General features: G+C 37.8%; 1 protein-coding gene across 1 annotated transcript in view; it reads left to right on the plus strand.

Moving 5' to 3' along the window:
* The window catches only part of PLA2R1 (phospholipase A2 receptor 1), a 120,164-nt gene that overhangs the window by 36,873 nt on the left and 60,097 nt on the right, over positions 1-23,194 (plus strand). The window contains exons 7-11 of the mRNA XM_030852660.3: positions 1,895-2,089; positions 3,387-3,544; positions 6,425-6,523; positions 9,769-9,881; positions 19,890-20,059. Of these exons, the coding sequence (XP_030708520.1) occupies positions 1,895-2,089; positions 3,387-3,544; positions 6,425-6,523; positions 9,769-9,881; positions 19,890-20,059 (735 nt within the window). The remainder of the gene's footprint in view (positions 1-1,894; positions 2,090-3,386; positions 3,545-6,424; positions 6,524-9,768; positions 9,882-19,889; positions 20,060-23,194) is intronic.

A 23,194-nucleotide genomic window follows, 5' to 3' on the forward strand; every position in this document is an offset into this window, starting at 1 on the left:
ATACCCATAAGTTTGTTTTCAATGTCTGTGAGTCTATTTCTCTTTTATAAGTAAGTTCACTTGTATCATTTTTTTAGATTCCACACATAAGTGATATCATATGACATTTGTCTTTGTCTGACTTACTTCATTTAGTATGAAAATTTCTAGGTCCATTCATGTTGCTACAGATGGCATTATCTCATTCTTTTTTATGGCTGAGTAGTACTCCATTGTATATATGTACCATATCTTCTTTATCCATTCATGTGTCGATGGACATTTAGGTTGCTTCCATATCTTGGCTACTGTAAATAGTGCTGCTATGAACATTGGGATGAATGTATCTTTTTGAATTAGAGTTTTCATCTTTTCTGGAGTTTTCAGGAGTGGGATTGCAGGATCATATGGTAACTCTATTTTCAGCTTTTTAAGGAACCTCCTTACTGTTCTCTATAATGGTTGTACCAATTTATGTTCCTGCCAACAGTGTAGGAGGGTTCCCTTTTCTCCACACCCTCTTACAATTAAGCTTTAACTTTTATTTTCCTTTAAGTAGCTAAGCCTAAAGATATTGTAGAATATGGGGGTGAGGAGAAGCAGCATCTCATCATTTTTTTGCGTAGAGATTTTTTCATTATGTCAAGAATGTGCTGACATTGCTATCACTGTTATTGTCCTGTCCCTCCCTCTTTTCCTTTCATTTTCCTGCCTCAATTTCTTCTGTCTTCATTTTTTTTCTTATGCCCTCCTGCACTGCCTCCTGCTATCCTTCTTTTCTTCAATTTTATTTGCTCTCCTGATCTATTAATTGAGGTCAGAAGACCAGAAATGATGGCAGTTAAGCTAAGTTTGTTTGGATTACTTGCTGTTGTTTCAGGTCCAAAAAATACTTTTGATGATCTAGTCCAGTGTCTTCCAACTGTGCATCCAGGGTCCCCAGTTTCTTTCCTTATCTCCACCCTTACGTCAATCAGAGAAGTTCCTCTTTTATCTTTTTATCTTACCTCTAGAGTGAAGTTTAGGGTTCATTTTTTCAAGGGGTCTGTGACTGTGTTTTTAGGTTGATATTATCTATCTATCTAAATGTTCTAACATTCATCCACTGTGATTCTAATAGCTGTCAGAGTCCTAGAAGTGATTTTAAAAGAATGTCTTGTTTCCCAAATTAGCAGTGAAGTTGTTTCTAACTAAGTTAGTGCTTAAGGGAGGCACCCAGTTGTGGTTAATAAAATAAAGTAAAAATGCTGTCATCAGGCTGGGGGCAAGTTCCTGGAAGAGGAGAGCCAAAGTTGGCATGCACACAGCTGCCTTCCCTGCCAGTGTTAAAGCATCGTGGCATTATTTTGCTGTAAGTCGAACCCAGAGTCCATATGAACACAGAGGGACATTAGAGGCACTAAGCCTGACCCCCAAAATAAAAGCTATCATCTCTGCTCTAGATAAAGCGGCCAGAATTTCAGATTCTTTTCAGCTGAGAATAACTATCTACCCCCTGCACCTAATACTGTATATAAAATCCTTTAAAAAGCATTTAAATTGTGTTCCATAATACTCCTTTTTTAGTGTAAAAAGGTTTTTTTAAATGGATAGCTCTAAATGCTAAATTTTATATCTAGCCCTGACTCTCACTTTGGTTGTATGACCTTTATCAAGTCTCCTTAACCTCTTTGTGCCTTAGATAGCTCATCTGGAAAATGAAGCACTGAGATCCATTAGATCCTAGTCCAGATCATAGATGGGATCCTTTTCAAGTCTGAAGATCTAGAATGCTATGATCTATATCTTATTGTATCATATGCTTGTTTTTCAAATTTAAAAAATAATCATATATTAATGGTGATTTATATTGGGGGTAATAAGTAATGTTAAAACAATTGTGGTAAATAACTTCGTTTTTTGTTGGTTCAAACAGAAAACGATGCTTGGAAATATTATGCTACCCACTGTGAGCCTGGCTGGAATCCCCACAATCGTAATTGCTATAAACTTCAGAAAGAAAAAAAGACCTGGAATGAAGCTTTGCATTCTTGCCAGTCCAATAACAGTGCATTAATAGACATAGATTCGTTAGCAGAAGTGGAGTTTCTTGTAACCCTCCTTGGAGATGGTGAGTGCCAAGTGTCTTTGGTTTAAGAAGTATGAAATTAATGGAGTAACTCTCTTTATTAGTGAAGTTGAAAAGAAATTAAGCTATTTAAAATTGATTCTTTATGGCACATGTATCTGAAATTTCCAAATAATACCCAGGAGTGAAAATTCACTGAATTTTTACAAAATACATATTCAGAAACTTTGTAACATCTCATAGATGCCAGATATATTACATGTTTTCATTTTTGGGTTTTTTTTTTTTAAGGGGGAAAGGTCATTTCCTGAAATTTCTAATTTAAAAAACCTGAACCTGTAATTTAGCATAATGAGCCCTAGATAGCAGTAATGCGCTGTGGCCATGTAATCCAAGCAATAAAGGAAATTCCTTACAAAATTGATTATATTAAAATAACTTTAGCCAGTGAAAATGGGTAATTTATTTGGTGTGGTGTTTTTCAAGCTGTGTAGCATGCTCAGGGGTTCCAAGCTCTGAGGCCTCCACCCAGCTTTACCCACCAGAGCAGATCTCCCCCTACCTATGTCATATATGGACATAGAATTCTGCTGGAAAACATTGAAATCATTGACTGAGAGTAAATCTTTTTTTAGTGGAAAAATCCGGCGTCTACTCTATTTCAATGTTAGGTTTTAGTTTGGAGTGAAAACAAAACTCCTTCTGTCATTGTTCCTCACCCTTTGCATTTGGGATTGAAAGAATCCCGTGGCTGCCTCTGTGTCAGCGGGGCACTGGAACACTCTCCCAGCCATCGAGGGTCTTTTCTCCCTACCTAGACTGGCCAGCTTTATTTTATTTACTTTTCCAGCAACCCCACTGCTCCTATTCAATGTTTCTAAGAATTTCTGCTCCTTTTTTTTCCCTAGCCAAAAGAAAAAAAGTAAAGCTAGACATCATTAAAACGTTTTTTTCTAAGTGCCTTTTCTTAATTCGATTGACCTTCCTATTTTTCCTTTTTCGGGGTAGAAGAAAAACCAGACTTTGCAGATCTACTTTCCATACTGTAGCACGAACTAACTAGAGTCCTGGCAATCTGACTTGCTTAAGCTTTCTCCTTGCCCTGGCTTTCACTGACACTCTGCCTCACTTATAAGGCCTATGTTGAGCAGATCCAGATAGACTAAGGGGGGAAGGGTTTAAGCAGGTATTTTATACCAAAACTTAAACAGGTTTCATTCCAAGAAGAAACAAAGAAGGAATCACATGCAAAGTGGTATATATTGGTAATAGCCCCTCTGTGTTATCACCTTTGCAGATACTAGGATTCTTGTAAGTAATTTACATTTATCTCTTGCAGAAAATGCATCAGAAACATGGATTGGTTTAAGCAACAATAAAATTCCAGTTTCCTTTGAATGGTCTGATGGCTCCTCAGTCATCTTTACTAATTGGCACACACCTGAGCCCCAAATTTTTCCAAATACAAGCCAGCTATGTGTCTCAGCGGAGCAATCTGTAAGTTGATTCATTTGTTCAATGCTCACTTTGCTGGACTTGTACTGAGGGCCACCTGTGCCAGGGACTTGGGCTGTGGCAGACACCAAGACAGGCACAGTGCCTGCTCCTCCTGGCGCTTCCACGCTAAGCAGTAAAACATATACACACTAAAAACACATGATAATTATAGTTGTGATAATAGCTCTGAGGACATAGGTTCAAGATGGTGAGAAACTTGGGTTGGGACAGCTACTTCAGACAAGACAGTCAAGGAGGGCTCTCTGAAGAGGTGACATTTAAGCTGGGACTTGAACAAAAAAAAAATCTCTTGAAGAGCAGGAGAACATTCCAGGCAGGGGGCAGCTGCCCAAAGGCAGGCCAAGGCTTGCCATGTTTGATAATCAAAAAGGAGACCAGGATGGTGTGGAGGTATGGACGGTGAAAGGTGGTAGGAGATGGGGCAGGAAGAATGCAAAAATGTGAGGCTTATAGGCCTGGGATAGGACCCACTAAAGGGCTTCAAGTAGATGAAAGCATGATCTGATTTACATTTTAAGATCAACTGTGGCTGCTACATAGAGAATTGATTGGAGAGAAGAGAGTGGAAGCAGAGAAACCAGTTTGGAGGCTACTCCTGTGGTTGAATTAGAGTAGTGAATATGGAGACAAGAAGACAGATTCAAGGATCCTCTAGAAGACAGGAATTGTTGCTAAAGCAGACGTGGGGGTGAGAGACAGGTAGGTTTTGAGCACCACCCTTTTGGTGGATGGGGGTGCCACTGACCACCCTGGTGAAGATGAGGGGAAGAACCAAGGAGTTCGGAAATTACTCTGGAAGGTGATGGTTTTTAAGCTCCATTATCTTCTTAACATAAAAGGATTTCAACACTGCATGTAACCTCTTTGAAAACTGCAAATCAATGGAAAACCTTGCTGTTTTCTTCACATGAATGTGATGGTCCCAGTGACCTTAACATTACACTTACCTTTATGTGCTAGTCTCTCATTTATCTAAAACCTCTGATTATACAGAATTTGTTTAATCCCAAGCCATTTGAAGGGTTTTTTTATATGTTTAGAATAGACAATCTCTTTGATCAGATAGCTACTGAGCTCACTGGTGAAGTTTTAGGAGGTTATTGGGATTTGGTAGGCATGCTTACTCTTTTAAGACACCGGGATACCATATCAAGTTCCCCCAAGAAGCAGTTTATTAAATGTTACTTAAGTAGCTTGACAAAGTGATTGTGCCAGCCAAACATGGGAAATGTCTAAGCACTTACTTTTTTTTTTTTTTTAAGCACTTACTTTTATGACACATTTCATTGTTTTATCTTTCAAGGCTGTCACAAATCCATGCAGTTACAATGATAGTGCTCAGGCAATGTCTCAGAGTCACACCTGAGGGGGAACAATGACCTCTCCAAATGTTTGTTTTGGGTGTTACTCTGCTGAAAACCACTGTAGTTTATTCTACAGTATTTGATGCTTTATTGGTTCATTAGTTTTGATATAATTAAGGTGATCTTAGTTTCCTATTGACATTCTCCTTTTTTATTTGACAGACATGGGTATTTCACTTAGCATATTCACAAAGCAGGAGCCAACATTTGGACCGAGAAGTTGTTTTTAAGAGAGTGAGGATAGGTATTAATATTATTGGATGTGTTAGGATGCTGCTGCTGTAAATGTGGTATTTTGTGGCCCCTTTTTAGCAACTCAGTAGCTCCTTAAACAGTAGATGCATAAAAAGTAACACTTATTCCCTTAAAGTTGAACTCAATATGAATGTAATTATTATAATTAACTAGTTACCTAAACATGGTCGATACCTCAATTTGAATCTGAGAGGTTGGTAGCCATTCATCTGTCCATCCAATAGTTACTAAGCAATTACAGTGTGCCTGACAATATCCTATAACTGCATGGTTTTCTGGAGACTCCATGGGGATGGGCTACAAGGCTGCTCTTACAGGTGAAGGTGTCAGCCTCCTACATAGTATGTTTCTGAGGGTCATGGAAGAGCTCTCTACTCACCTAAAACCCTGCATGCCTGAGATACCTAAATTTTGAATTTGAATTGTGTGAAAATTTAAATTGTGTGGTTTTAGCCTAAAGGTCTGGTTTGTGTTAAAATAAAAAATCCTTTGGGAGGATAAAATTTTAATCAGTTAGCAGTTATTGTATTTCATCATCAATGAAGGATATGAGAACAGCCTTCATTAGAACTAGGAGAAGACATGAAGGTATCTGCCCGTCATATAAAGAGGAAATGGAGTGGGGCTTTGGAGAATTCGTGATGAAGAAGGGTACTGGGGGTTGAACATGAAGTTCAGCTATGATAATGTTATCTCGGGTGATTCATGGTGCTTTCCAGGCATTTCCCCAGCATCGGGTTTATACAGCATCAGGTAAGCAGCAAAGCATTCAATTTAACACCTAGAAGTGATTGGAGAGAAGAAGCAGCATTCTCATTTGGTCAGGGGAATAGTTTCATATAAGTGGTTCTCAAAGTGTGGCCCCCAGACCAGCAGCATTCACATCAGCTAAAAACTTGTTAGAAATACAAATTCTCAGGTCCCACCTGACTTACTGAATGAGACACACGGATCCCAATCAACTGTGTTTTAGTAACCCCTCCAGGTGATTCCAGTGCACACAAAAGATTGAGAATCACTACTTATCCCATCTTTAACGAAATATTGAGAGCAGTTTAATGTAAAGCCAGACCTCCCACTCATATGTAGAGAATCAACCTTTTCTAACACAAGATCCTGACACATTACGCCCCCTTGAAACATGCATTATTAATCATATTTTAATTCAGAATTATTGACTTTGATTATCAGCATCAATAATGGAGTGTATTCATTCATCTTGTAATATTTTTCCTCTTAGGAGGGACACTGGAAAGTTAAAAATTGCAAAGAAACACTTTTTTACGTTTGTAAGAAAACAGGCCGTGTCCTTTCTGACACTGAATCAGGTTGCCAAAAGGTAAGAGCTGTGAACACTGCAGGGACTTCATAACCAGACTGATTTATCCACCATCAAATTAAAGTGAATCTCTCTCCCTCTCTTTCCTGCCTTGGCTTCCTCCTCTCTCTCTTTCCCCTCCTTCCCTTCCTTTCTTCTTTCCTTCCCTTCGTTTTTTTCTGAGGGGGCTCTTGTAACAAACCAAACAATTATCAGCTAGGGGCACATGAAAGATTTACAGCTCTTGGAAGGATTGTTGTCTTACCATCTATTTCCACCCAAGACTAGTTTTCTTTTGAGATAAGAAATGTAAATGATCCTGTTATACCATCTGTATAAACAATGCCTATCATGTGATACACTGTCTCACACGCGGTTTTCATTGTCTTCCAATGAAGACTGTCAGAGTGAAAGCAAATGCATTCCTTTGAGTCAGAGTGACCTTCTGCACCCAGAGTCTTGTTTTCCTTTTCACTTTTCTTAAACTTGAATATTTGAATAAAATACAATAACAAAGAGAAATGCATGTTTGCAACACATTTGTTATTTAGGAAAGGGATAATAAAAATACTTTGTATTTTAAGTAATAAACTATTTTTGGTACTTAAAGTACTATTTTCAGTACTAAAAATAATAAAAAAAAATACTTTAGGCTTAAACTTTAAAGGTAGAAAATAATCTGTCTTAAATTTCTTAAAATACATTCAATATTCTGCTGTGTTACAAAAAATTTATCGATCAGTGTCCTTAGCACATGCATTCCCTCTCTCTCTCTCATCACACACACACACACACACACACACACACACACACACACACCCCTAAAAATTTTGGATTTAACTATTGGAGATTTTTATGCTGTGTGAGTCTCAAAATGTTCACAAATCTTGTTTTTATGCAATTCTCTTTTAATTATTTTCTCTTCTAATCCAGTTACTTATGTTCCAATTAAACGATAACCCCTCTCTTCAGAAACTGCATTTGATTCATTCATCCATGTGTAAGCATATTAGTTACTCTTCACACTTTAGCTGAACAATACATGTGCCATAGCTGACACATGACCAGACGTCTTACCTAATGATTACATTTCCTGAATTAGTTATTACTGATCACTGATCTAATCTCTATCTGATCAGAAATATTGAAAAAAATCCATCCTACAGTGGCTTTCAAGGCAACCCAACATGTTTTATTTGTGTCAAAAGAGTAATTAACTTCTTACACAGCAGAAACAACTGATGTTCTATCTAAACTTTTGTATACTGCTTCCCTCTTTCTGACCAGCCTTATCAATATTTAAGGATTCTGGGTTCAGAGCCAGTTCTTTACTCTTATGGCGAAATTCCATTAATTTCTTTATGCATCTATGAATATGGTTTCGAAAGTTTCCTTTCTTTTAGCCATCTGCTTCAGTGCAATTCTCTAAACAGTCTGCACATGCAAAACCAACTTACAAAATAAGTCTGGATAATTTCAAAGCAGAAATTTTTAAAAATTTTATTTCCATCTGAGTCACTTTTGGGGGACTAGATAATATGAGCAACGTTTCAGTACTGTCACCATCATGATTTCATGTAAAATGAAATGGCATCTCATGTACAAAGGATATTCACAAATACAATCAATTATTCTTCCCGCTTTCATTGTGCGGACAAAGGCTTATAGTAGAGTCTTTGTTTTCCGGTTATTACTATGCCACATTTCCCCCTCTTTCCTTGAGCCTGTTCAAGTTCTTGGGTTTTTTGTTTTGCTAAGCAGCCTATGATCTAAAAACCACTAATGAAGAAGGAGTACTTTGTCAGAAAGGTCAAATTGTCAGCCTTCCTCCTCCTGTCCTTCCAAATACAAAAGCAGTCTAACCTCCCTGCCCCCTCTGGAGTGACCCACGGAGGGGTTCTGGCTGACACTGTCAATTACTCACACAGATAAGGCTGGGGAGAGAAGTTAAGGGAATGAATTCAGAGCACATCCTGGCGGGCTGGATGTGGTGCTCCTGTGATCCACGTCTCATTTAATAATGTTTTGAACTAAAATAGCTTATTTCTAAAATAAGATTTTTCTCTAATTTACTGCAAGGTTGAGACATTTTCTGAGTGGTATAGCAGAAATCATTTTATATCTGATCAAAATCTGGCAAGTATTGGCATGACACAAAATGAAGTGTATTTTAAAACTGGTGAATACATAAAAATAGACTGATAGAAGTGATATGATTTTATAATATTGGAAGAGAAAGAACTAAAATAACTAAGTCGAAATATAGAAGACTAATGAACCCATGTCTCCTGTACTGTATGATTTTAAAGAATAGAGCCACCCTTCTTTGCTCCCAGGGCTTAGCCATACACGTTTGTCATTTTTTGTCTAGGTCCCAAAGCTTGTTTGCTTTCTCTCTAAAAGGCTAGCCAGTTGACTAAGGAGTAATCTTTACCAAAAAGTATATATATATATTTTAGCCAATTTCTATTTGGAAGCTTGACGATCCAGACAAAACCATTCTGGATTGCACCAAAATTAGGTTCCAGGCCAGTTTATCCACTAGTCTCTCACTTAGATTATCTAAGTCCCTAATCTCAGTGGGATAACATGAAATAAGCAGTATGAAAGACCCTTAAAAAACAACAACAACAACAACAACAAAAAAACAGTACAGTGTTATCTAGATACTTATGTCCTCTTTGCTCATACTGAGTTCCTGGCTCTATTCTGGGGTCTGCCTGCATTTTCTCCCCTTGATTCTCAGAACAACCCCATGAATACTATTATTATCCATATTTACAGAGGAGAAAACTAAGACACATAGCGATTAAATAAGGTCACATGATGGTGGAGCCAGGATTCAAACCCATGCATTCTGTCCTTAAAGCCAACATGTTCAATTTTTACCATCCCATAGGAACCATTTATAGTAAATCTTATAAGTCTGAACAGAGAGAGAGAGAAGGAGAGAGAGAAAGAGGAAAGGAGAGAAGGAGAGATCTTGAGTGAATGTCCCTTTTCTTTAATTTGCTTTTAAGGTTTTGGGCTTAAAGATTTTAAATTAGTTAAAACATTTAGGTTTTAAGAATTAATTAAACAAATGCAGAAGTGGCGTAGCTAATGGTAGATAGAATAAATATAAATATATCAAGAGAAACATTCAAGTTTTGAGTTTTGAGTGGGTCAGAGAAGAAACTGGTAAATGAGAATACACCAAAAATATATATATTTTACTGTTTAACTAAATCAGATTGTGTCCTTAATTTTCATTTTCCTTGTTTAAGGGATGGGAGAGACATGGTGGATTCTGTTACAAAATTGACACCGTCCTTCGAAGCTTTGACCATGCCTCCAGTGGTTACTACTGTCCTCCTGCACTTGTAACCATTACAAACAGGTAAAATAGAAATTTTCTATCAGAAACATGCAGTGCTTTTTTGCCGTGAGGGTTCTTGGGATGATAAAATCTAGCCACAATCAGTAACTAGTGAAAATCTAAAGTGTACTGTACAACAGAGTATTAAGTTATTTAAATTATTGATTTAGATGAATTTAAACCATACAATGTTAATTTTTTTTTTTTTTTTTTTTTTTTTGCGGTACGCGGGCCTCTCACTGTTGTGGCCTCTCCCGTTGCGGAGCACAGGCTCCGGACGCGCAGGCTCAGCGGCCATGGCTCACGGGTCCAGTCGCTCCGCAGCATATGGGATCTTCCCGGACAGGGGCACAAACCCGTGTCCCCTGCATAGGCAGGCGGTCTCTCAACCACTGCGCCACCAGGGAAGCCCCTACAATGTTAATTTTAAATTGATTTTTGAGTAACAAATAGTAAAATTTAAGATGTCTTTTATTTTCCATAAAGATTTCTTAATTACCTAGCTTTGCTAATATATTCAGTTGTAATGATATTTTATCTAAGTGCTTGCAATAGAAAAGAAATATGTTATTTAAATATGAAGTGTTTTTTAAATGTAATGTGTATGAGTCATGTGGAGTTTTTTTAGAACAAAAGTAAGTAAAACTAAACTGTGGAGGATTTTCAAATGCTTCCCCATTGCTTCTTAGGTCTACGTTTGTTTAGATTTAGATTTCTCTATGCACAGGTATCTTTACCATACAAACAGAGAAACTGTGCCCGTTTCATACTCCATACACTTTGCAACATGTTACAGATGTGTAGCAAGGGATAAAAGTACCAACATCAGAAGAGACCTCAGTGTCCTTATCAATGCCAGGAGGACAGTGAGAGCTGAGAGACAGACTCCTCCAGGCTGAAGACAGAATCAAGGTAGAACTCTTCAGTGGTTCCGTGGAAAATTATACCCACAAAGCAAGTCACTTGCTTTTTTACCAAGGTCATTGCCTTTAAAAAAATCTGTTGAAGACCAGGAATCAGGACAACTGGTGCTATGGTTTTATCTAGAGACCCCTTCACATGCAGGTCTAACCTGTAGGAGGAATTCTGTGTGCTTTCTCTGCTCTCCCCACATGGGACGTCAACGTTCAAAGCTGCCAGTGTTTCCTTCCTCCTCTTACCTATTACCTTCTGTCTCAGTCTTTCCTCCAAACAATGCACAGGAATGCACACACATACACACACACATACACACACACAGAGGGACAGATTGACCGCATTTGGCAAAATAAATTGCCGGGTGAAATATTTTATGCTCAAGAAACCCTTTCTTCGGGGCACAGCACCACTTCTGATGTATCTCAGTGTTGTTTTTAGTTCTCCTTTCTCCTTCCCAGAATAGCTACCAGGCAGAAGAAAGCCTTTATCCTCAGCCTTGTTCACCCACCCACAAGCTTTCGAGAGTACCTTGGGCTAGAAGTCCTCCAGTCAGTGAGTCAGCATTGGACTTTATTCAGGATCTTGACCAATGAAGATATGCTCTTTCGTTAATTATAATGTTTTTCACTGAAGAAGAAGGTCTAATTATTTCACCTGTTTTTACATCTTATTCTTTCTTTTTTTGTGTGTAATATTCATTGAGTGTCTATCACATACCTGGCACTGTGTTAACTACTTTTCATATGTTATCTGACTATGCAAAAATCAACAGTCAAGAGTTTATTAGAGGGACTTGCCTGGTGGTGCAGTGGTTAAGAATCTGCCTGCCAATGCAGGGGACACAGGTTCGAGCCCTGGCCCGGGAAGATCCCACATGCCACGGAGCAACTAAGCCCGTGTGCCACAACTACTGAGTCTGCACTCTAGAGCCCACAAGCCACAACTACTGAGCCCACGCACCACAACTACTGAAGCCTGTGCACTCTAGGGCCCATGCTCCACAACAAGAGAAGCCACCGCAATGAGAAGCCCACGCACTGCAAGGAAGACTAACCCCCGCTCACCGCAACTAGAGAAAGCCTGCGCACAGCAACGAAGACCCAACACAGCCAAAAAATAAATTAAAAAAAAAAGTTTATTAGAAAATTATTTATTGAATATCTATACTGTGAGAGGCATCATATTAAACACTGGCATGCTGTACAAAAAAAAAAATAAAAGGCATAGTGCAGTTGCCCAGGTACCACGTGCAGGCCAGCAGCAAAAGAGATAGAACATAAACGCATGAAACAAGTGAAGAAAGTGGAATAACACAATAAATGGACAAACTCAAAGTGACATTACAGATAACTCATAGTGCCAAAGTGACCCAAGTAAGGCAGAAACCCGTTAGAGTTCAAACACTTCATTTTCTAGGAATCCTTTGGGGACCTCATGCAAATGATAGCAAGTGTCTAGAAAACAACCTACTATGTTTCACTTCCCCCAAAACTGAATAAGAGAGTGTGCTGTGAATACTATAAATTTTTTTATAAACTCTATTCAGTAGCCAAAGCTGATGTGTAGTCCAACTCTAAAATAGATCTATAGCTTGGGTAAATTTGTTTTCATCCCCTCCTCGACCTCCTAGGCCCCCCAGGTGACCTTTTGCTGGCATGCTACTCAGTCACCAGTCAAGCCCCCGAGTACTACATGTTAGTCCCAGTGAGGCATCTCTCCCAGGCAGTTAACATGCATCAACACTGCCTTGCAAACATGTCTGCATCCAGGGCAATGACTCAAGACTGAGACATACAAGTTGAAGACAGGAAGTGTCCTAAGCTCTTGATTTTTATTCATTCGGACCTTATCAGATAAGAAACAAAGACCCACGGCATACTGTTCTTTGAGTGACAATTCACATTCGAGTATTTTTCAACAGCATCTTTTGTCTGAGAAGGTTGGGCAGTAGATGGACAGTCTCCTCAGATCCAGGAGTATCCACTAGCAACCTTGGTAATCATTTTCTTCCATTACTGATTTCCTGTTTGAGTTAAGACACCCCTGTCACTCACCAGTACCCAAGCTTGTAGCTGCTAATTGATTTTCTGCTCTTCTGCACAACTGAGCAACAGATTTTACGGGCACAATTAGAACCACCTGCTACAAATTACGTCCTTCTTTTGTTATGGGGCAACTGCTCCTGGCCTAGGACTTTTAACACTTTGTGGAAGAGAGAGGGGAAGAAAAACAAACCCTTATTCCCAAATAACAGAATTTTATTTGCTTGCTGTTAGAAAATTTTGTTAGGCCTGGCCACCTGCTTTCAGACAGAGCAGGAATGCAAAACTTGAGTTCCAGAGTTACTATGGATAATTGTCTAAATGCATGTATATCTAAACCTTCGATCAATCAGCCTTGGAATATTTGTACAAAATAATCCAAATGACATTCGATTTTGAGAATTTTGCCCGAAATGAGAAATGCTGCAATATCTCATTTTTTCCTAAGTTTAAACGTGCATTATTTGCAAGCATTTTTATAGCTCTGCCGTTTTCTTGCAACCATATCCCCTAAACACTTTTACAGTTAACTTTTTAATATTGTGGAAAAATATAATACATAACAAAATTATCATTTTAACCATTTTAAGTGTACAGTCCAGTGGCATTAAGTACATTCATATTATTGTACAAACATCACCACCCTCCAGCTCCAAAATATTTTTCATCTTCCCAAACTGAAATTCTGTATCCACTAAACACTAACTCCCCATTTCCCTTGCTCCCAGCTTTTGGCAACCACCATTCTACTTTCTGTGTCTGTGAAGTTGACTACTACAGTTACCTTATAACTAGGATCATACAGTAGTTGTCTATTGTGCCTAGTTTATTTCACTTATCCTAATGTCCTCTAGGTTAATCCATGTTGTAGCATGTGTCAGAATGTCCTTCCTTTTTTTTTTTTTTTAAAGAAGATGTTGGGGGTAGGAGTTTTTATTAATTAATTAATTTATTTTTGCTGCGTTGGGTCTTCGTTTCTCTACGAGGGCTTTCTCTAGTTGTGGTAAGCGTGGGCCACTCTTCATCGCAGTGTGTGGGCCTCTCACTATCGCGGCCTCTCTTGTTGCGGAGCACAGGCTCCAGACGCATAGGCTCAGTAGTTGTGGCTCACGGGCCTAGTTGCTCCACAGCATGTGGGATCCTCCCAGACCAGGGCTTGAACCCATGTCCCCTGCATTGGCAGGCAGATTCTCAACAACTGAGCCACCAGGGAAGCCCTGTCCTTCCTTTTTAAGGCTGAATAATATTCCATAGTATGGATATATGACATTTTGTTTATCCATTCATCTATTGATAGACACAAGATACTTCTGCCTTTTCGATATTGTGAATAATGCTGCTATGAATATGAATATCCAAATATCTTTCAAGTTCCTGCTTTCAATTATTTTGGGTACTATACCCAGAAGTGGAATTTCTGGATCATATAATAATTCTATTTTTAACTTTTTGAGGAAAAACCATACTGGTTTCCATAGGAGCTACAACATTTTACATTCCCACCAGTAGTGCACAAGGGCTCCAACTCCTCCACCTCCTAGCCAATGCTTGCTTATTTTCTGTTTTTACATATTAGCCATCCTATGGATGTGATGTGGTATCTCATTGTGGTTTTGATTTGCATTTTCCTAATGATTAGTGAGCTGAGCATCTTTTCATGTGCTTATTGGCATCTTTATATCTCCTTTGGAGAAACGTCTATTCAAGTCTTTTTCCCATTTTTGAACAGAAGTGTTTGTTTTCTGTCATTGAATTGTAGGAGTCTTTGTATATTCTGCATATTAATTGTTTATCAGATACATAATTTGCAAATACTATCTCCTATTCGTGGGTTGCCTTCCACTCTGTTGATAGTGTCCTTTGACGTGCAAAAGTTTTTAATTTTGATTAAGTCCAATTTATCCTTTCTTATTTTTTTGCTGGTGCTTTTGGTGTTTTATCCAAGAAATCACTGCCACATTCAACGCCATGAAAAATTTCCCCTATGTTTTCTTCTAAGAGTGTTACAGTTTTAGCTCATATGTTTAGGTCTTTGATCCACTTTGTGTTAATTTTTGTAAATGGTGTAGGGTAAGAGTCCAGCTGCATTCTTTTGTAGGTGGATACTCACTTTTCACAACGTTATTATTGAAAAGACTGTCCTTTCCTCATTGAATGGTCTTGGCACCCTTGTGGAAAATCATTTGACCATATATGCAATGATTTATTTCTGAGTTCTCTATTCTATTCCATTGGTTTATATGTCTGTCTTTATGCCAGTATCACACTGTTTAGATTACTGTACTTTTTAGTAAGTTTTGAAATCAAGAGTGTGAGACCTCCAACTTCGTTCTGCTTTTTCATGCTTGTTTTTGCTATTCAGGATGTCTTGAAATTCCGTATGAATTTTAAGATGAATTTTTCTACTTCTGCCAAAAAAAAATCACTGCGATTTTTAGAGATTGCATTCAATCTGTCGATCACTTTGGATAGTATGGACATTTTAACAATAAATCTTCCAATCCATGAATATGGGATGTCTTTCCATTTATTTGTGGCTTCTTTAATTTTATTTTTTTAACATCTTTATTGGAGTATAGTTGCTTTACAAACTTGTGTTAGTTTCTGCTGTATAACAAAGTGAATCAGCTGTATGTCTACATATATCCCCATGTCCCCTCCCTCTTGCGTCTCACTCCCACCCTCCCTATCCCACCCCTCTAGGTGGTCACAGAGCACAGAGTTGATCTCCCTGTGCTATGCAGCTGCTTCCCACTAGCTATCTATTTTACATTTGGTGGTGTATATATGTCAATGCTATTCTTTCACTTTGTCCCAGCTTACCCTTCCCCCTCCCCGTGTCCTCAAGTCCACTCTCTACATCTGTGTCTTTATTCCTGTCTTGCCCCAGGTTCATCAGAACCTTTTTTTTTGATTCCATATATATGTGTTAGCATATGGTATTTGTTATTCTCTTTCTGACTTACTTCACTCTGTATGACAGACTCTAGGTCCATCCACATCACTACAAATAACTCAATTTCGTTTCTTTTTATGGCTGAGTAATATTCCATTGTATATATGTGCCATATCTTCTTTATCCATTCATCTGTTGATGGACTCTTTGTGTCTTCTTTAATTTCCTTCAGCAATGTTTTCTAGTTTTCAGTGTACAAGTCTTTTGCCTCCTTTGCCTCAAGTTCGTTCCCCAGTACTTTATTATTTTTGATGCTATTGTAAATGGAATTATTTTCCTTTTCAGATTGTTCATTGTTAGTATATAAAAATGCAACTGATTTTTGCGTGTTGACTTTGTATCCTCCACTTGCTGAATTCATTTATTAATTCTAACAGTTTTTAATTTTTTGGTAGAATGCAGTTAACTTACTTTTTAAAAACACACTTTGGGGCTTCCCTGGTGGCGCAGTGGTTGAGAGTCCGCCTGCCAATGCAGGGGACACGGTTCGTGCCGCGGTCCGGGAGGATCCCACATGCCGCGGAGCGGCTGGGCCCGTGAGCCATGGCCGCTGAGCCTGCGCGTCCGGAGCCTGTGCTCCGCAACGGGAGAGGCCACAACGGTGAGAGGCCCGCGTACCGAAAAAAAAAAAACACACACACACACATTTTGGTTACCCTTTTTAAAATTACACAATAGAAACATTCTCATAGGTATAAATTCAAGCAAGCCAGAAGAATATCGATTAAAAAGTGAAAGTGCCCCCTTACCTTTACTCTTGCCCCCTCCCAGCCAATCTCTCTTCCCTTCCCAAAGGTAACTGCCACTAAAAGTTTGCATTGCTCTTCCAGGTTTATTTCTTGTGTACATCTTAGATGTATTTTCTAATTCTATATTTTTCTTCTAGTCTTTTGAAAGAAACAATATCCAAAAAACTTAACATTTCTAGTTCTTGAGGAATACCGTCAGAAACTTCTTGCAGTAGTGGTCATGACACGCCTCCCATTTGAAAACTACTGATATTGTACTGCCATTCTTCATTTAAAAGAAAGCAATTTATCACTTTAATATTAGTTCAGCAATAGAGTTAGTTATTTGAAAATGGTATCAAAAGTGCTAACAAGTGTTTTATTGGGAGAAATACAATTGCAATTACTCAGCTCAAAGCTGAGTCCCTCCTAACCAAATCATGTATGTATATATATATATATAAATATATATATATGTATATATATATATACACATACATACATACACATATTGTTTAAGTTGAAATGGCTCTCTAGTGAAGCTACTTCCAATGCATTACGTTTTTTCAGTCTCTGGTTTTAGGTACCGCAAACACAGTCATTAATTACTGATTTCTGCTAACTACTGTGTTATTCACAGACAAGAAACATCTTTTTTTTTTCAGCTACTTATATCACTGGCTAAACTGATGAAGAAATATAATGTTCAATTAGAGATTTAAGCATAAAATACCTTTTTCAAAGTGTGCATTTTTGAAATATAAAATATTTACTTTGAAATGAAAAGATGTGTCAAGTATGCCAAAAAATGCATTGCTATCTTCAAATTGCATTATTTTTAATTAAAATTTAATGTTTAGCACCATAAGCAACAGATTCTTCTCAAACTGATAGAAGTTCAAGATACACTTGTTTTTTTCTGGTTTACATTGAAAATAAACATTTGATCGCTTGCCTTTTTAAAGGATTGATGGGAAATTTTTTTTTCTGATTTTTAAGAAGTATTCACCTACAGACTTTGATTTTATAAGTAGGTTATAAGCAAAATATTTTATCCTTTGTTTTTCTGAAGAATCACAATTTTTACTTTACTGAATTCCTCAAAAAATACATAAAAATATGTACATATGGTTATTGTTTGTTTCTTAAATCATAATAACATTTAAATTAAACAACATCAGTGAAACCAGACAAAAAATCCAGATATGAAACTCTGGAATATTCTCAAATGAAGAATTCTAAAACACAGGGCCAGAAAAGACTTTAAGAGGTCATCTGCTCTATTACTGTTAAGCCAGAGTTTTCACAACTCTTTAAGTGTTTGAAGCCAAACAGTGAGTGATAAAGAATATAAAAAGATCTCTTGTTTCTTTATCAGTTGGAAACAGACACTCAAGAGACTGCATGCGGTTATCCAGAGTTAATTTCTTAGAGTACATGGTTTAGAAAAAAGATATAGTTGCTGAATTTTGTTATTAACAATGCCATCTTCTAAACTGGACCAGGAAAAACTAGAGTCCTGTTTTTATCTGAAGGTTATAGGATTTAATGTATTAGTATTATATGTAACTGCTTAAAAGATATACTTGCCAATTCAAAAAGCAGATTTGTATTGTTTTGAGCAATGATAAATGGTTATAAAATAGCAAATCAGAGTGGACTAAATAAATCTAAAACCAACAGGGGACAAAAGCAAAGTGTTGTCATGAATAATGATACCAGAAGCCAAGCTCACAGACAACGTTATCTCTCCATTATCCAATAAATGCCATAGTACAAGGTAATGGAAGAACCAGTGATGTCCCCTGGGTTTAGAACCAGCACAGTGCCTAGTGGTCCTGACCGTAGCCTCCATGGTGCAGTGCCTTGCTGGCCTCCTAGCATTGTAGTTTCAGGCACCAGCTATGCATGATAATGATGCTACTCTGCCTCAGAGGGGAGAAGGAAAAATAGATCCTATGTTATAAGAGCATGGACCAGTGGAAGTGTAAGGAAACTTACACAGCATCTAGAGAGTATTTACTTTTATATACCTTCTTTTTTTATATATACCTTCTTTCTGAAGCATGTTTATGTAAGGTTCTGCCACTGCAATCTGATTTAAAAAGAACTTTTCTAATTTCAAATGTGTGCTATTTAGATTATCAATAGACTATCTGCAGAAAATATTCACTAAAGCATATGCTCTGCAAAGATGAGTATCATGGGTGCCTCATAAAACTAACTGTTGCTAGTGATGTTCATAAGGCAGTTAAAAAGTTTGCCTCTTTGTGTTCTTTTCTCTTTCTCTCCCCTATTTCCTTTGAGACGCCTCTATTCTTGAATGACCCCATTTCTTCTGCTTCCTTTAGCAAGTTAAAGATGCATGGTAATGAAAAAAAATCCAAAATCAGATGAAAAAGTCTAATTTGCTTTCTCCTTACGTTTCCTGGATAATTTCATCAGGTGTTTCCTTTCTTAATGACTCAGCGGGTCTGGCCAAAAGTTACCACTGTTTGAAAGGTGTTTCTTCAAAACTTTACATGTATTGAAAGTAAATTTTTCAAGATAGTTTCCAATTTAGCTTAAAATTTCAATGCTGGTTAAAGTTTAATACACGTTTCTGTTAGGTATTCATGTGGAAACATGTATACAAATTTTCTAGATTCTGCTTTCAATGCATTCATGTTGAAGAGGGAGCATTGCCAGCAGTCAATGAACACTAATTCATTCAGCCATTTGGGGAATATAGTGGGTGTACTTCTTTGGATTAGTTCCTAAGGTTTTAAATTTATCTTCAGTGAATATGCACATCTGAACGCATTTGAATAAGCCAGTGACTCCATGTGCCTGTGAACAAACTGCTCTGGGAGACATAAAATTGCTACTCCAATTTCTGTTCCATTCTCACCAGGCAAGTGTGGTGGGTGGGCGCATGTGAACCCTGTGTCCGGCAGATGCTCATTCAGAAAAGCATAGGGTCCCTCCTCCTCTCTCTTCTCCACCTCCCCCACCGCCACCTCCCCACCACATGCACATTACAGCATCTGTGTGCTGTGTGGCCTAATTACACAATAGGGCATATGTTGCGCCAAGAAATGTATTGCTAGCTTTCTGGACTTTACTACCTACACTCTGAAACTGGAACCGGACTCTGTTCCTTGAAAGAATTGAGCACCACCTTTGAGGATCAAATTTTCCTCACTCATATATTTCTGGAAATTGCACTGATGTTTGGCATTTATTAGTAACATTCAGGGTCTTTGAGTATTTTTCTGTCCCATGTTCTAAAGAATTCATGAGAAATGCTTACATGGGTGCCATTCTGTGCACCTTATTATGTTTTAACGACATTTCTTTATTGCCCAGAAACTTACTATAATCATTTCCTTTTTCCCTTTTTCAGGTTTGAACAGGCTTTTATTACCAGTTTGATCAGTAGTGTGGTAAAAACGAAGGACACTTATTTTTGGATAGCTCTTCAAGATCAAAATGATACAGGAGAATACACTTGGAAGACGGCAGGGCAGAAGTCAGAGCCGGTGAAGTACACACACTGGAATGCACGTCAGCCCCGTGAGTAGAGGGCACTGTCACACCACTTCTCCCTCCTGTTTTCTTTGCCCCCAAATTCTATCAACCTCATGGTCCACCTCCTCTGATTCTTCCTTAGTGTTTTCTTAATGCATAAATCAACTAAAACAATTACCACCGGTTCTCAGCGGTGATATATGGCTAGCCATTTTTTAAAGTATAATTCATATGAGTCATTTGATGAGTTCAAGGTATAAATTCATTGCTCAAGACCACACATGCCTTTGTTAGCAGAAGTCCAGTTTCTCCCTCCTAAAGTCTTTTCCTCATCCGCCCTCATTGTCCAAGAATCTCAGGGGCTTACTCAGTCCAGAATACTCTGTCATACTTCAAAGCAGAGTGAATGGGCACATTTGAGCATACCTAATCAGTTCACAGTCACTGCCATGTGACTTTGCTGTGGAATGTTACTTAGGTAACATTCTTGCTAGTCCATCTCCTCCATGGACTTCTGTGGTACCTTAGCCAGAATTTCAGAGTTACAGGTCTATTAATTCACCATCCTGTGCTCAGCTCTGGATCCCAAAGCATGAAACTGTGCCGGAGAAGCTAATGGTTTCAGCCATAATCTACACTAAAACCAGGCCCTGTGGACCAAGCTTTAGGCCCTTGTGTTAATCTTAGGTCACCAACCTAGATCCAACACACCTTTACCTCAGTGTGAACCCTGTTTGGATGCCTGGATCCCTTTATTTTTTAAAAAAAAAATAAATTTATTTATTTTATTTATTTATTTTTGGCTGCTTTGGGTATTTGCTGCTATGCACGGGATTTTTCTACTTGCAGCAAGTGGGGGCTACTCTTCGTTGTGGCTTGTGGGCTCTGGAGCACAGGCTCAGTAGTTGTGGTTCACAGGCTTAGTTGCTCTGTGGCATGTGGGATCTTCCCGGACCAGGGCTCGAACCCATGTCCCCTGCATTGGCAGGCAGATTCTTAACCACTGCACTGCCAGGGAAGCCCTTGGTCCCTTTCTTGCCTGGGGATCTCAATCAGGGCTACCCCAATAGACAATAGGCAATAGGTTATCTTTAAATTTGTATCTAGAGGAAATGGGTTAGAGGCCTCAAGCTCCTCCCTGAGGAAAGATAACTATTATTATAATATTATAATAATTGTTATCATATATCACATATATAACAATAATTAGAGAACTAAACACCAATTAAAATATATTTTTAGAGTGGTTCAAAAAATAAGACCCAAGTATATGTTGTCTAAAAAAACCCCACTTTAAATACAGACACCTATAGATTAAAAGTAAAGGGATAGAGAAAGATATCCATGTTAACATTAATCAAAAGAAAGCAGGAATAGCTATATTAATTTGACACAGAGCAGACTTCAGAATAAGAAAAATTTCCAGGGATAAAAATGGACATTACATAAAGATAAAAAAGTCAGCTCTAAAGAAGACATAACAATCCTTAATGTGCATGTACCTAACAACAGAGTATCAAAATATATGAGGGAAAAACTGCTAGAACTCCAAGGAGAAATAGATGAATCTACTGTTATAGTTAGAGACTCTTAACACCCCTATGACAGAAATGGACAGATCCAGCAGACAGAAAATCAGTAAGGACAAAACTGAACTCAACAGCACTATCAATCAACTGGATATGATTGACATCTAGACTACTTCATCCAACAACAGCAACAGCAGATTACACATTCTTCTCAAGCTCATGTGGAACATCCACTGAGATAGACTACATTCTAGGCCATAAAACACACTTAACAAATTTAAAACAAGTCATACAATGTCTGCTCTCAGATCACATGAAATTAAATAGAAATAAAGAACAGAAAGATAGCTGAGAAAATTCCAAAATATTTGGAGATTAAGCAGTACACTTCTAAATAACACATGGGTCAAAGAAGAAATCTCAAGAGAAAATTTTTTAACATTTTAAATTAAATGAAAATGAAAATACATTTATGAGATGAAGAGAAAGCAGGGCTTAGAGGGAAATTTATAGCACTGAATGCACATAATAGAAAAGAAGAAATATTTAAAATCAGTAATCTAAGCTTCCACCTTAGGAAACTAGAAAAAGAAGAGCATATTAAATTCAAAGTAAGTAGAAGAAAAGAAATAATAAGAATTAGAGCAGAAATCAATGAAATTGAAGACAGGAAATCAATAAAGAAAATCAATGAAACTAAAAGCTGGTTCTTTGAAAATATCAATGAAATTGATAAGCCTCTAGCCAGGCTCACTAAGAAAAAAGAGAGGAGACACAAGTTACTAATATCATAAATGAAAAAAAGGGACATCACTACAGATCCCATGGACATTAAAAGGATAAAAAAGGAATATTATGAGCAACTCTATATCCATAAATTTGACAACCTAGGTGAAATTGACCAATTCTTTGAAAGACACAATCTACCAAAACTCACACAAGAAGAAATAGACCCTCTGAATAAGCCTACATCTATTAAGAAATTGAATCAGTAATTCATAACTTTCCAAAACAGAAAGCAGCAGGCTCATATGGGTTCAACTGGTGAATTCTACCAAACATTTAAGGAAGAAATTATACCAGCTTTCTACAACTTCTTCCAGAAGTTAGAAGCAGAGGGATACTTTGTAACTCGTTCTATGAGGGCAACATTACCCTAATACCAAAGTCAGACAAGGACATTACAAGAAAAGAAAACTACAGACCACTATCTCTCATGAACATAGGCACAAAAAATCTTTAACAAAATATTAACAAATTGAATCCAACAATGTATAAAGAGGGTTACACACCTCAGTCAAGTGGAATTTACCCCAAGTATGCAAGGCTGGTTCAACATTTGAAAACTTATTAATGTTATCCATGACATCAATAGGCTAAAAAGGCAAAATCACATGATCATATCAATAGATGCAGAAAAAAGCATCTGACAAAATTCAACACCCATTCATGTTAAAAACTGTTAGCAAACAAGGAATAGAGGGGAACTTCCTCAACTTGATAAAGAACGTCTACAGAAAACCCACAGTTATCATACTTAATGGTGAAAAACTAGCAGCTTCCCCACTAAGATCAGGAACAAGGCAAGGATGTTCCTTTTCAACACTCTTTTAAACATTGTACTAGAAGTCCTAGCTAATGCAATAAGACA

Source organism: Globicephala melas, chromosome 7 (assembly GCF_963455315.2).
Source record: "Globicephala melas chromosome 7, mGloMel1.2, whole genome shotgun sequence".
Classification (NCBI taxonomy): Eukaryota; Metazoa; Chordata; class Mammalia; order Artiodactyla; family Delphinidae; genus Globicephala; species Globicephala melas.